This window comes from Triticum aestivum, chromosome 6A (genome assembly GCF_018294505.1).
Source record: "Triticum aestivum cultivar Chinese Spring chromosome 6A, IWGSC CS RefSeq v2.1, whole genome shotgun sequence".
Classification (NCBI taxonomy): domain Eukaryota; kingdom Viridiplantae; phylum Streptophyta; class Magnoliopsida; order Poales; family Poaceae; genus Triticum; species Triticum aestivum.
The window spans coordinates 584,714,748-584,729,493 of record NC_057809.1 but is presented as its reverse complement, the minus strand read 5'-3'; the positions used below and the strand labels follow the sequence as shown (position 1 = coordinate 584,729,493).

The following is a 14,746-nucleotide window of genomic DNA, read 5'->3' as shown; positions in this document are numbered from 1 at the left end:
AAATCATTGGCAACCAAAACCTCAACCAATATTTTGGCTAGCCAATATTTTGGTGGGGCAACCTTGGGCATAAACCAAACACACCCGAAGTCTTCCTCCGGGTCGTCGACTTTGTCGCCAACCTCACTCGAACTCCTCGCCGTCGACGGCTCTCCATTCCCGCCTTCACTCACCGCCTTATCCCCTCCCACCGCGGACGCAGAGGAGACCAGCCACCCGCTGTCTCGCCGCCGGATTAGGCCGCTGATCGAGTTTGCGCACTCGCTTCGACCGGCCTCTTCCTGCCCGGCGCCGCGCCGAGGCAGGTGGAGGACGAGATGGCGCTCCGCAGGCAGCGGACGTTGAGGTGAACCGCGGCAGCTAGCTCTTGGGTCTGTTTTCTTTCGGTCAGGGGTCCAGCATTTACGACCGTGCCCAGCAGGATCAGTCTGATTCCTATTATTTCCTTAAAAAAAGTCTGATTCCTATTATTATTATTAGTCTATTATATAGATCATGCACGTATGTGTGTTATTAATTTTTTTGACTTGTTAAGCTATACTAAAATTAGCATATGTGGGTAAAGTGAAAGGCAGCACCACCTAAACTAAAACTGTTGATGGATAACTAAAATTTATTTAAAGTACTCTGCTTACTTGACATAGAAAGAAGAATATTTCTTCTGAATTGTAAATAATCATAGTCCATGTTGTTAGTAAGGAACAAGAGTCCAATTTGTCGTGCACGGTTCAGATGTTGGGGAAATCTGGTGCTAGGGTCCAACCAATTTTCTTTTTGTGCTGCTGCCATTCACAGGTTTGATGAGGAGATGGGGATGCCGCCGCCACCAATTCAACAGGAACAGGCAGCATTACCTGCTAGTATTGCTGTCGCGAGCTCAGGGGACATACCAATTCAACAGAAACAGGCAGCATTCCCTGCTATTAAACTTGGTGTCGCGAGCTCAGGGAACAACAAGATTTTTGATCCATCAAGTGGCTTCATCTTGACATGGAACTGCATTTTCCTTTTTTCATGCTTGCTTGCTCTATTCGTAGACCCCCTGTACTTCTACGTGCCAAAAATCGTCTACGGCACCCCCTATTCATGTGTCGGGACAGACAGGCATTTAACCATCATCGTTACATTATTACGATCAATTACCGATCTTTTATATGCGATTCACATCATACTAAAGTTCAGAACTGCAATTTTTAAGAAGAGCTCAACCTTGGGGATTTCTAAAGGAGGATATTTCGTCAGAGACCCTAGAGAGATTGCATGGAAATATTTGAGATCTGACTTTGCAATTGATGTGGTGGCTGCACTGCCTTTGCCACAGGTAACTTGCTAGTCCTCTTTTTTGTTCCAAGTGGAATGCAAGTAGTTCTAATGAAGTAATGATGCCTGGTTTTAGGATGTTTGTCATGTAAGTATTTGCAAATCTTAAATCTTATTTAACATGGATATGCTATACAAAGTGTGAAATTGTAAGATAGGGATGAACTCAAATAATTTTCTTCATCGCAGTTGCAATCCTAATTTTTTGTGAAAATAAAAGTATATATAGTTCTGTTTGAGTTCAGCACTGCATTGGACACGATGAAGAAATACTATATAGGTTCAACCATTCTCTCTCTAAATGAGCCCTTGGGATTGTCTGTAAAGGACATTCTAGAAAAAGATTACCTGAAATTAAATTTTGCACTTTCAGTAGAGTGGATTATTTCAGAACTTCAAGGGGCCTCAACCTGATGGTGAGATCCTGCACCCATGTTCGTATCAACTTATGTGACTCTGTGGTTCAACCTGGGCGAATTTCCTCCCTAACAAAATTCAAGAATCTTTTTTTGTGTGAACAAAATTCAAGAATCTAATGCAGAAATCGTGGAGCTTATGAGACAAACCACTGAACTTTTTTTTTTCATTCACATACTCCCTCTGTCCCCATTTACATGGCGCACACATATTTCTAGGTTCGACTTTAACCAGCAGTTTGACCAACAAAATGTGAGTTAGGTGTCACAAAAATTATATCATTCAATTTATGTTAAAATGTAGCTTCCAACAGTATAAGTTTTATGACATAATAATTAAGATAACGTTGGCAAAATTGATGGTTAAAGATTAATCATGGAAAACGAGGGCGCCATGTAAATATGGACAGAGGGAGTACAATCATTGTGAATTATCTATGTTCTGCAAGGGCAAATAATGTATTGTTCTGTGCAGCCTGGAAGCACTGCATCTCAATTTCTCGTTTATTTATTCTACTTATGTATCTTTACTTAATGTGCAGATCATAGTCTGGTATTTGATACCAGCTATCAAATATTCCAACGCTGAGCCCAGCGATAACATTCTGGTGCTTATAGTTCTTGCTCAGTATCTTCCAAGACTATATCTCATATTCCCTTTAACTTATGAAATTATCAAAGCTACTGAAGTTGTTGCAAAGACTGCCTGGCAAGGGGCTGTATACAGCCTGTTGCTTTACATGATAACTAGTCATGTACGGTATCTACATGCTTTTATAGGCAACCTTTCATCATTTGTTATGTATTGCAATTTTCTTAGGATCCCCTGCTCCTTTTCATTTAGGTACTAGGTGCAGTATGGTACTTGCTATCCGTTGATCGCCAAACAGCCTGCTGGAAAATGAGTTGCAGGAATGAAACTGGGTGTGATATTAGGTACCTAGATTGTGATATGGCACCAAATCAGAAATGGGCTAGTACGACTGATATCTTCCATAGCTGCAATGCTAGTGATACCAGCATCACATTCGACTATGGCATGTTCCTGCCTGCACTGTCAAATCTAGTGCCTGCTCAGGGTTTCTTGATAAAGCTCTTCTATTCCCTTTGGTGGGGTTTACAGAATCTAAGGTATTTCTGCACTGGACATCTTCATATCAAACTATAGTACTAAGTGAGAACTTACATTGCAATTTCCTTTACAAACAGTTGCTCTTTGATACCGTTATAATTAGAAACAGAGGGCGTATTTACAAACAGTTGCTCTTTATATTTCTCCCCATTCCTAAATGTAAGACGTTTAAATTAAGCTGCCAAAACGTCTTATATTTAGAAACAGAGGGTGTATTATGTAAGTTGAAAGCTTCCATAGAATCTTACTCTTTCAGTTTCGGCTGAACCTTGTCGGTATTCGTAAGTGGCTCTCTAACATGGTATATCTCCCTTCCATGTTCTTGACAGTTGCTATGGCCAGACTATTTCTGTTAGCACCTACATTGGTGAGACACTGTTCGGTATATTCTTGGCAGTATTCAGTCTTGCCTTGGAATCATCCGGCCTGGTCTTGTGTGTGTATTTGATTGGAAATGTGCAGGTACATTTTACATACTTACTTACGCTCTATATTGTAGAAGTTCATTATTCATGTGCATGAAACTTATCATTTTAATCAGAATGTATAAATGTAAACTGTTTTTTTAGAACATACTATCTTACATTGTTATTACTGCAGACCTCCCTCCAATCTATCACTGTGAGGGAGGATGAGTGGAGATTAAAGCAAAGAGATACGGAGGAGTGGATGACATACCGTCAACTTCCTGGTGAACTGCGGGAAAGAGTTAGAAAATTTATTCAGTACAAGTGGCTTTTAACTCGAGGTGTGGATGAAGAGTATATATTTCAGGTTCTACCAGAGTATCTGCGACGTGAAATAAGACGCCACCTTTGCTTGGATCTTGTTCGCCGGGTAAATACTTGTACACGATTATGTGGAAATACATAACGAATGAACTAGACTTTTTATTTTGAATTTTCAAATGCACTAGACTTGTTATCATTTGTCATGTGCTAATCTCTCTTCTATTATGAGGTTTCAGGTTCCGTTTTTCTGCCAGATGGATGACCAACTTCTAGATGCCATCTTTGCGCGTCTTGTATCATCACCGTGCACAAAGAGCACATACATTATCCGTGAGGGTGATCCGGTGACTGAGATGCTCTTCATCATCCGTGGGAAACTGGAAAGGGCCACAACAGATGGTGGTCGCACAGGCTTCTTCAATTCAGTTCTCCTGAAATCTGGTGATTGCTGCGGCGAGGAACTTCTTGGATGGACTTTTATCCCGGAACCTACCAGTTTGCCAACAGCCACCTGCACAGTGAAGGCGCTCACAGACGTGGAGGCCTTTTCACTTCAGGCTGAGGATCTCAGGTTCGTGGCCAGCCAATTCGGGCGGTGGCATAGCAAGAAGCTGCAGCACACTTTCCGCTACTACTCACCCCATTGGAGAACATGGAGTGCGTGCTTCATCCAAGCTGCTTTGCGGCGGTACATGAGGAGAAAGATGGAGAAGGGCCTGAGATCAGAAGACTCGAATGGTGAAGAAGGGCCTCCACGGAAGAATAATCTCTAAGAATGATGGCCGTGAAAATAATGGCTGGGAACTTTAAAGGGCTTCAGGCCATAAAAGACCTGTCTACACTAAAGAAGCCGGAGGAGGAGCCAGATTTCCCAGCTGAACCTTATGTATAAGGTAGTAACTTATATCCTGTCCATAACGGACACTGATCCTGCTAGCTCTGCTGCCAGTTAGTCAGTCTTTGCCGCATGGAGGGGACCGTAATCCGGTTAGAATTAGGATTCACAGAACCGGCCGTTGATCTGAGGATGCTAGGAGATGCTAATTACTCTACGTTGTACATTCAGATGTATCTGTGTTTGTAACATCATTGGCACGCGCCGCTATGCTGACTGCCAGAGTTCTAACGTTGAAGCCATAGTCTGACCTTGCTATTCTTGTTTAAGGTATGAGCGACTCCACTTCGTTATCAGCAGCTCTGATGCAGAGGCTGGGGACAATCTTCCTTTTCTATTTATTTAAAAAAAACTTTGATATCAGCATCATTTAGGTTCTGGATATGCTTTCCATTACGCTTTCAATAACGCTATATGCTGTTACAGTGGCAGCAGTGACCTATGGAGGATTTGGACGACAAATTTGAAACCTGTGCTGGCAATCATATTTAGTGGCCGAGTGCGGAGGCCGGGCTATGCATGCGTGAATCTACTTAAGGTTGTAATAAAGCATGTTTATTTGCAAGAGAGATAGAGAGGAAAAAGACAGGCTGCGTGAGGTAGCAGGCACCAAAATTCCTGTGTTCTTCTGTTCTTGTGTGCGAGGTGTGTGAAATAGCTGAGAGGAAAAAGAAGGGAGCGGGCTATTAGCTCCAACAAAGCATCATTGAAGGTTGTCGTTTATCTGCAAATGGGCGCAATTTTTTAGCGGCAAAAGTACATGCAATTTTTCAGCAGCAAGAATTATTTTTGCAATTTTACCACTATTTTCTACCATGATTCCTAATGTTTTATATCTGTATAAGAGCACGGAAAAAAGATCTGGCCACAAATCCTCATCCAAGATATGTCATGCTATTGTTTGCAGTTTGGTTCATGTTCCTTGGTTTGGAACTACTAATGACATCTTGGCCGAAACGTTTCTTCTGAATTTATACGAATGATCATTAAGTATTCATCATCCTTTTGTCATAACATAATAATAAAGTTCATAGTGTGGTCAAAACAAAATTGAAAAAATGGACATGGAGTTTCTTAGCCCGAGCTCATATGAGCTCGGGTGAACAGTAAAATAAAAAAAAATGAAAAACTTTTCAAAAAATTCTGAATTTTTCTAGTAACAAACACTGACAAAAGTTTTCAACGCTTGCAAAAGTTCATCGTGAAATGATATTTTTAGAAGCTGTGGCTAAAAAAATGATGCTCCAAAAATGCCATTTCCAACAGCATTTTGGAGTGATGTTTTTTTTTGCCACGGCTTATACAGATGTCATTTCACCATGAAATTTTGTAAGCATTGAAAACTTTTATCAATGTTTGTCACTAAAACTTTTTAGATCCTTTTTATTTTGTTTTCAATTTGTTTTTACTGTTCACCTGAGCTCATTTGAACTCGGGAGTAGAAGAGTACTTTCATGAATGAACTTTTTTTGCGAGAAAACTTTCAATCTATTCATCAACTGTTAAAGTAGTACAAAGAACACCAAAAGTAAAAAATTACATGCATGTTCTTACATCACCTAGCGACGACTACAAGCACTGGAGCGAGCGGAAGATGTGCCGCCGTCATCGCCCCTCCAACATTGGAGCTGAGCAAACCTTATTGTAGAAGACAGTCAGGAAGTCATCGTGCTAAGACCCCAGAGGACCAGCGCACCAGAACAACAACCATCGCCGATGAAGAGAAGCATAGATCGGAAGCATCCAACTTGTAAACACACGAATATAGACGAACGGAGATCGGATCCACCAAAGACGAACGATGCTAGAAGCACCACCAGGACAGGAACTAGGCGTGGAGAACCTTATTCGTCTTCAGGAAACCGTCGTCGTCTCGCATTCTTGAGCAGAACACAAACACTAACAAAACTCAAAAAACACTTAAAAACGAAGCCCTTCCGCCGGCAAAGACCGGGATCCACCACATCTTCATGACCCTAAGGTCAAAGAAGATGAGGCAGGCCGGCAGCTGCGCAGCGGGAGACAACATAAACCCCTAGCGATGGCTGCCCTTGTGCGTACGAGTGGGGTACCGACCAAATTGAAATAACTCTTAAGAACCAAAGTAACAAAAGACTTCCAATGGTTGAATGTTAAATCAACAACTTTTTGTGTCATGCAGTGAGCACTAAAGCATTTTTTGCATTACGACCAACCCTTATTGTCTTGTTGGAGTGTATTATGGCAAGCGACCCGATCCGTGCGGTGAGTCTCTTCTTCAACAAAATCTTCTGCCTTTTAGTTCAGGGGAACCTGGTCGGCTTCTTTCCTGACAGTCGCCGCACTTCAATTCCGACCTACTATACAAGAACATGTCCTCTAACTGTTGGGGAACGTAGTAATTTCAAAAAAAAATTACGCACATGCAAGATCATGGTGATGCATAGCAACAAGAGGGGAGAGTGTTGTCCACGTACCCTCGTAGATCGAAAGCGGAAACGTTAGCACAACGTGGTTGATGTAGTTGTACGTCTTCACGATCCGACCGATCAAGTACCGAACGTACGGCACCTCCGAGTTCAGCACACGTTCAGCCCGATGACGTCCCTCGAATTCCGATCCAACCGAGTGTTGAGAGAGAGTTTCGTCAGCACGACGGCGTGGTGACGATGATGATGTTCTACCGACGCAGGGCTTCGCCTAAGCACCGCTACAGTATTATCGAGGTGGACTATGGTGGAGGGGAGCACCGCACACGGCTAAAAGATCAAACGATCAATTGTTGTGTTTATGGGGTGCCCCCCTGCCTCCGTATATAAAGGAGCAAGGGGAGGAGGCGGCCGGCCAGGGAAAGGCACGCCAAGGGGGAGTCCTACTCCCACTAGGAGTAGGACTCCTCCTATTCCTAGTAGGAGTAGGAGAGGGGGAGAAGGAAAGAGGGGGTCGGCCCCCTCTGCCCTAAACCAAATCGGTTTGGGCCTTGGGGGGCGCGCCCCACACTCCCCGTGTTGCCCTCTATTTCCACTAAGGCCCATGTAGGCCCATTAAGCCCCCGGGGGGTTCCGGTAACCTCCCGGTACTCCGGTAAAATCCCGATTTCACCCGGAACACTTCCGATATCCAAACATAGGCTTTCAATATATCAATCTTCATGTCTCAACCATTTCAAGACTCCTCGTCATGTCCGGAATTACATCCGGGACTCCGAACAACCTTCGGTACATCAAAACATATAAACTCATAATATAACCGTCATCGAAACGTTAAGCGTGCGGACCCTACGGGTTCGAGAACTATGTAGACATGACCGAGACATGTCTCCGGTCAATAACCAATAGCGGAACCTAGATGTTCATATTGGCTCCCACATATTCTACGAAGATCTTTATCGGTCAAACCGCATAACAACATACGTTGTTCCCTTTGTCATCGATATGTTACTTGCTCGAGATTCGATCGTCGGTATCTCAATACCTAGTTCAATCTCGTTACCTACAAGTCTCTTTACTCGTTCTGTAATACATCATCCCGCAACTAACTCATTAGTTGCAATGCTTGCAAGGCTTAAGTGATGTGCATTACCGAGAAGGCCCAGAGATACCTCTCCGATAATCGGAGTGACAAATCCTAATCTCGAAATACGCCAACCCAACAAGTACCTTCGGAGACACCTGTAGAGCACCTTTTATAATCACCTAGTTACGTTGTGACGTTTGGTAGCACACAAAGTGTTCCTCCGGTAAACGGGAGTTGCATAATCTCATAGTCATAGGAACATGTATAAGTCATGAAGAAAGCAATAGCAACATACTAAACAATCGGGTGCTAAGCTAACAGAATGGGTCAAGTCAATCACATCATTCTCCTAATGATGTGATCTCATTAATTAAATGACAACACTTTGTCTGTGGTTAGGAAACTTAACCATCTCTGATCAATGAGCTAGTCAAGTAGAGGCATACTAGTGACATACTGTCTGTCTATGTATTCACACATGTATTATGTTTCCTGTTAATACAATTTTAGCATGAATAATAAACATTTATAATGATATAAGGAAATAAGTAATAACTTTATTATTGCCTCTAGGGCATATTTTCTTTACTAACCGCCGCGGCCATAACACGTTTGACATAACTAACAAAGTAATCTTCAAATTCAAAGCCAAAGATGACGAGTGTGACCAAATTGTGGTGCTGGAAATTAGTTGCGCCGAGCCCCACTCTACACCCTTGTTCTTGCTATAGAATTATTTTTCCTCTTCTCCTCGTCCATTTCCATTGAACACAAATCATCCCATAACTGCCTGTCAACAATGGGAGAAATATAAAAATAAACTGTCAATGAGCACCCTTGTTCTGGCTAAAATAGATCTTTAGGTAAGCACATACTGTAATGTATAGCTCCTTTAGTAAGGGCACGGCTTCAAGAATGAACATTGTCCAGGTGAGATCACACCCTTCAGGAAGTTTAACTAGATCCACAAACCTTAGTTGGTGGAACACAGATGCCAGAGTTTGCGCCGGACATTATGGTTGCGCCCAAATCTGGAAGTATATGAAAGTGATTAGTAGCAATTTAGGCTATGCAGAATATGAAAGTGATCCTAGCAAGGCCAAGGTGAGACAACAACATATATGATGCTTGCAAGGTAGAAGTAAATGAGTTAGGGTTAACCAAAGAACCGTGGAGACGGGGATGTACCCAGATATTCACTTTCTTGAAGGGGAACCTATTCATCATTGGAGGGGCACATGTTACCACGAAGGCCCATGCTATTCTCCTTGAGATATCACCATAAAGACTATTCTCAACCACTAGTAGTAGACCTTGGGGTGACCTCCAAACCAGTAGGGGCAGTCAAGGAAGTGGCATGCGGCATGGCGGCTATTAAGCGACTCTCTTTTCGGTGGAATAATAGTTGTGTCATTGACAGGACAGTCACACATACAGCTACAGCATTGACATAAATAGTCACGAGAGGAAGAAATTGGTTGAAACTTTCTTCCCATCCGGACGGTTGGCTTTGGATTGCATATCAACACTTCCAGCCTCTAATTTTGAAGGCTCGTGGAATCTTTGAAGCCGCCTTCAAAAATTATGGGGAAAGATACGATGGTTATACTAGACCTGCTTTTATGTCTCAAACACTAAACGAGTGATTATTATGACGGCATAACACTGTCAAAATTGCTCTAACCATCCACGCATCCATGCACGATATGAAACTCACTATCACAGGCAAATTTCAAACAAGTGCACAAAAAGAATTATAGTAAGTTGACATGTTGCTGCAAAAATAAACCCAAATATTAAGTGTCATACTTGTGGTACGAAGCACTCCGACATTGAGGTTTTTTACAAATAAAGCTACCATCCGAAAAGAAAAACAAACAAAAAAAGACGAAACATGCCATCTGAAAAAAAGTTGTCATGCCTGACAACTAAAATTGTCACCCTAGTATCACTAAACTTGCCATAAAAATGTTCAAAGTTGTCATGTGTTCATGCCACACGTGTGGCACTTATTAAAGTACAAAATCAAACCATTGACCAATGAAATGAAACGAGATGATTATTGTAAAGCCTGTCTACTACTTCCTTTCAACACGATGAAGCCAGTTGCAATCGGCAACCCTCTAACTTATACTTGTGTCATTCCTTTATACTTTTTTCGTTCCTAAATATTTGTCTTTCTAAAGATTTTAACAAGTGACTACATATAAAGCAAAATGAATGAATGTACACACTAAAATATATCTATATACATTCGTATGTGGTATTTCATTTGGAACCCTAAAAGACAAATATTCAGAAACGGAGGGAGTATATTTTAAAAATAACAAATCCGCGGCCTTCTATAGAAAAGAAAACTTCTAGACGAAAGAAAGTCGCACCAAGACACGACCAGAATTCATTCACCGGTGCGGTGTCGCCACGAGCACCGTGGATATAGAAGCACGATAGAAAGAGTCGACCGCGGACATGCTTCCCTTTGGTTCGAAGCAAACCGGCCGGCCACCAACCAACCAACGCTCCCGAATCTATCCATCATATCAAACCTTCCGCCGCCGGTGAGCTACCCGCAGCGCCGGACTGCCGCCCGCCCGCCCGCCCTGCTCTGCTCCGGTTCTCTCCGCTCCTCCGCCCCTCCGCCGCGAGCTCCCGGAGACCCAACGGAGAAGGGAGGGGAGAAGAAGCAAAGCCTCGGACATGGCACGCGTCCTCCCTCTGGATATCGAGCCCGGGGAGGCGCACAGGTAGCACCCCGTCCTCCCGAGCCACCGCATGCAGTTTCTGCTTCTTTTTATTTATTTTCCTGCTCGGATTTCGCCATGCTTGTTGTTTTTATCCGTGGAGCGGAGCTATTTTTGGAAATTCGGTGCTCGGCGATGTATGCCTATCGTCGAGGCGAAAACCTAGCCCTCGAGGCCGCCACAATAAAGCCGCCGCTCCTCTCCTCGCCGGTGGCGCCGGGGCCTCTAGGCCGTCCCCCTTCCGCCCCCGCGGATCCCTTCTCCCCGACCTCGTCGCCGCGCTCGTCCTGGACGGCGACGGACGCCGGCTAGATGGCCAGCTTGGTTAATGTCATCCTTTTTCCCCATTCTTGCTCGTCTAATAAATCCCCGCCTCCTTAAAAATTATTGTTTGTGCATCTCATAGACAAAATAAATTCTAGTACTGCAAGTATGCCATATCTGCACTTTTTAGTTTGATGCGTGGGGTGAGGTTGGGGGGGATTGGGGATGGATGTTGATCCAAGGGTTTCGAAAGATTTAAGAATCGTTGTTCAGGCAACTTATGAGTATGTTACATCCTGATGTTGGCTGCTCTCAGATTATCTAATCTTATTTTCCTTTGGATCGTTGCTTCCCTGTGGCCAAATATCATATCATGGTTTTTAAGATAACAGGAGCCTAGGATTCATTTAGGAGCACATATCTCCACTCCTAATTTCACTAGGATAACAGGTGTCGCATTACTCGACGTTTTTCTTTGATAATAGTTTAATGCTGTATCCAGTTTGGGAATCTTACTTGCACTAGCATGTTACATCCATCCATGCTGCTTTTAACTATCATGATTCAGTCACTGTTTGTTAACACTACACCATGCTACCCAAACCAGTGCATTTTGAGTTCAGTAATATGTGGGTGAATAAGCTGTAACCCCGATTGTTGTTTTAAGGAAATAACATGGAGTTGGGCCTGTGCGACTCTAATTTAGATAAGGATCTGTCACATGTCAACCTTAACCTTACATCTATGACACGAATTAATAACATCTCTACATTCGTGGGCAGCATCAGTACCTTTATTTGATAATATTTCCTGGCTTGTAAACAGAGCTGGTGAGACGGTTGCTAGCACGCCAAGCTCTTCAGCTGTGGTGTCATGCAATAGAATTGAGCATTCTGAGCAAAACATAAAGGACGACGAATACGCGATGCTGATGACGCCAGCTCAACATGCAACGGCTGACAACAACACAGAAATTTTACCTCAGCAACCCAAGTCAAGTCACTTCAGTTGGTGGATGACAGCTCTGCTTGTCTGCTTCCTTCTTATAATGGCAACTTATATCTTTGTGAAATTTGGAGCCCCCTTTGCCTTTGAGAAGGTGGGTGCTGATACCTTCTGTGCAAAATAAAATTTCTTCCTTACAGGGTAATTTTAGGCAGCTCACTGGAATGCCAGTCGACTTCCATTCTTCTTGTTACCTTTCACTGAATTTCACGAAATGCATTTCAGAACCAACTGATGTTGGCTCATTGGTTGACTCTTCGGTAGTTAGCCATTTTGGGATGTGATCTTTTGCTTGGTCTGTATCGGTCCATAGGCTTTTTTTATATAATAATCAGGTACTTTAAGGTGGCATGCATCTATAAATTCCATGGGACAATCATAAAGCTTCAAGTCGTTATCACACTGCTCATTTTTATGTTTGGTTGTCCTTCAATATACTTGAATAGCAGTATAGCACCAGTGAGGCATTCAACTTAATACTTTTGGTTTTTGTCGAACATGTCTGTTATATGTTTCCTTTTGTCACATCTGCTTAGATCTCAAGCATATGTTCAGAGTCCAGCTTGTAATTTTCAGGAATTACTGTTACACCATTGACATGAATATTCTGGTTAGTTCATATAATTAGAATGCTATTTGTTTAGTGAATGCATATGTGGCATACTGAACTTTGGGAGAAATTTTAGTTGTATGTATGAAAATATCAATTGTGTCATGTTTTTGAGCTATGTTGTGCATGTGTACTCTTTAATCTTATTCTCTCTTTTTTATGAAGAAGATTTTGAGTTGGGTTGTTGAAACAGAACATCTACGCTAATATGTATATATGTATTTTCTTGTGTTTGTTACTTGCAGATTCTTTTTCCAATCATGAAATGGGAAGCAAGTGCCTTTGGCCGTCCAGTATTGGCTCTTGTCCTCGTCGCATCTTTGGCTCTCTTCCCACTCATTTTAGTCCCCTCTGGACCTTCTATGTGGTTAGCAGGAATGATCTTCGGTTATGGCTGGGGTTTCGTGATTATTATTGTTGGGACTACTCTTGGCATGGTTGGGGCATATTGGATCGGCTCATTGTTCCGCGAGCGACTACATGTAAGATTCCTCAGACTTGCATCTTTTCTCTACCTGAGGAGCTGTGTCTTAATATCTTCTCTGTTCTGTTCCTTTTTTTCAATGCAGGCATGGTTAAAGAGATGGCCTCAGCAGATAGCTCTAATAAAGCTTGCTGGCGAAGGGAGTTGGTTCCACCAGTTTCGAGTGGTTGCACTATTCAGAGTCTCACCGTTTCCATACTCGATTTTTAACTATGCCGTGGCTGTGACAGAAATCAAATTCAGCCCTTATGTATGTGGTTCAGTTGCCGGAATGACACCTGAGGCATTCATCTATATCTATAGGTATATACAGATATCCACATTACAGATTATGGATTTACTAAATTCCGCTTTATCATTTTGTCATGACTATTGAGGCCATGCATCTAGGTTTATTGTGCATCTGTCATCTGATTAATGCCCTTATATAACAAAATAGTACATGGATTGCCGATCGTTAACCAATTCTTTTCTAGTAGAGCGTGCAGTATTTGGTAGACAAGCGTCATAATCTATACATTTCTGCTCTTGATAAGCAGGAGTTTTCTTGCTGCTGATTTAAGCTAGACTGTAGTAACCCAAACAGAGACATCTCTCAAAGTAGTGATGACTTACTGATCTTGCTTAATGCTTATGCAGCGGGCGGTTGATACGTACGTTGGCCGATGTGAAGTATGGCAAGCATAAGTTGACTACAGTGGAGATAGTCTACAGCATAATCTCGTTCGTCGCTGCCGCTGCCCTCACGGCCGCCTTCACAGTTTACGCCAAGAAGTCGCTAAACAACATAAAAGGCCCAGATGATATCTCAGAGGACCACCAACCTGCTGCTGGCTCTGCTGGGGTGACTGCACTAAAAAATGGCCATCAGGACGTGCATATCCTGTAGCTTTTACATGTCGTATGATGTCTGTATTCATTCAATTCACCAGAGAAAAATAGGTAGCTAGGCTCTGACAGCAGGTGGATGCACCTGTCTAACTAGATAAATATGTATGGTTTTACTACTCCCTCTGTTCACTGTTATAAGGCGTGTAGACGTGCAAAACAACTCGATTTCAGTTGTCTGAAATGACTTATAAAAGTGAACGGAGGGAGCACTTGATTAGTTTCATGTGGTTAATCACCCAACATGTATTTTGGCCTTGTTGTTGGCGACTGGAAATTTGGCCTTCTCTTGAGGTGCATATATTTTTCGTTTAGGTGTTTCGTATGGCAGTGCATCAGAGTTTGCCATGGCACACTGTTTCAGATGTGCATAGTGCGTGTCTAAGCTTTGTGCACTCTGCGGGATTTCACGATTCAATCCTCGTTGAGAAACGCCTTCTGATTTATTTTTTCAAAAAAGGAGATGAAACCCTGGCCTCTGATGCATACAATTATTTTTATTAGTTACTCCCTCCGTTCACAAATACTATAAAATAAGTTTTCTTTTTCATTTTAGCTGCACATCAATTGCGGTCGGTTGATTTTCACACGAAGGGAGGAACAACGGAGGGAAGGAAGGAGCTTGCCGTAGGGAAGCATTAAACTTGTTGGAGAAGGCTGCCTCATTATCTATCTTGGGGGGTGGGGGGGGGGGGGGGGGGGGGGGGGGAGGGGTTGCAAGTTTGCCGGAGAAAAACTGGCCATTGCCGGGGCTAGCGGGATGGC

General features: G+C 42.9%; 1 protein-coding gene and 1 pseudogene across 3 annotated transcripts; both read left to right on the top strand.

The window, feature by feature from the left end:
- Nucleotides 1-76: 76 nt before the first annotated feature.
- Nucleotides 77-4,732, top strand: LOC123128706 (cyclic nucleotide-gated ion channel 17-like; annotated as a pseudogene).
- A 5,722-nt stretch (nt 4,733-10,454) lies between these two features.
- Nucleotides 10,455-14,295, top strand: LOC123128707 (TVP38/TMEM64 family membrane protein slr0305). Of its 3 annotated transcripts, none has more exons than XM_044548783.1 (5): nt 10,455-10,733; nt 11,820-12,093; nt 12,855-13,091; nt 13,179-13,396; nt 13,733-14,295. In XM_044548783.1, the coding sequence occupies exons 1-5, from the start codon at nt 10,687-10,689 to the stop codon at nt 13,980-13,982; spliced, it is 1,026 nt and encodes a 341-aa protein (XP_044404718.1). In that variant the 5' UTR covers nt 10,455-10,686; the 3' UTR covers nt 13,983-14,295. The 3 variants fall into 3 exon arrangements, with proteins under 3 accessions (XP_044404718.1, XP_044404719.1, XP_044404720.1); XM_044548784.1 differs by lacking the exon at nt 10,455-10,733 and adding an exon at nt 10,812-11,054; XM_044548785.1 differs by lacking the exon at nt 10,455-10,733 and adding an exon at nt 10,812-11,060.
- The last annotated feature ends 451 nt before the right edge of the window (nt 14,296-14,746 follow it).

Excerpts from the sequence above, each read along its gene's own strand:
- LOC123128707 (XM_044548783.1), top strand. The coding sequence starts at position 10,687 with ATGGCACGCGTCCTCCCTCTGGATATCGAGCCCGGGGAGGCGCACAG. Across the intron at positions 10,734-11,819 it reads GAGCCCGGGGAGGCGCACAG|AGCTGGTGAGACGGTTGCTA; the intron begins GTAGCACCCCGT and ends GCTTGTAAACAG. Across the intron at positions 13,397-13,732 it reads GCATTCATCTATATCTATAG|CGGGCGGTTGATACGTACGT; the intron begins GTATATACAGAT and ends ATGCTTATGCAG.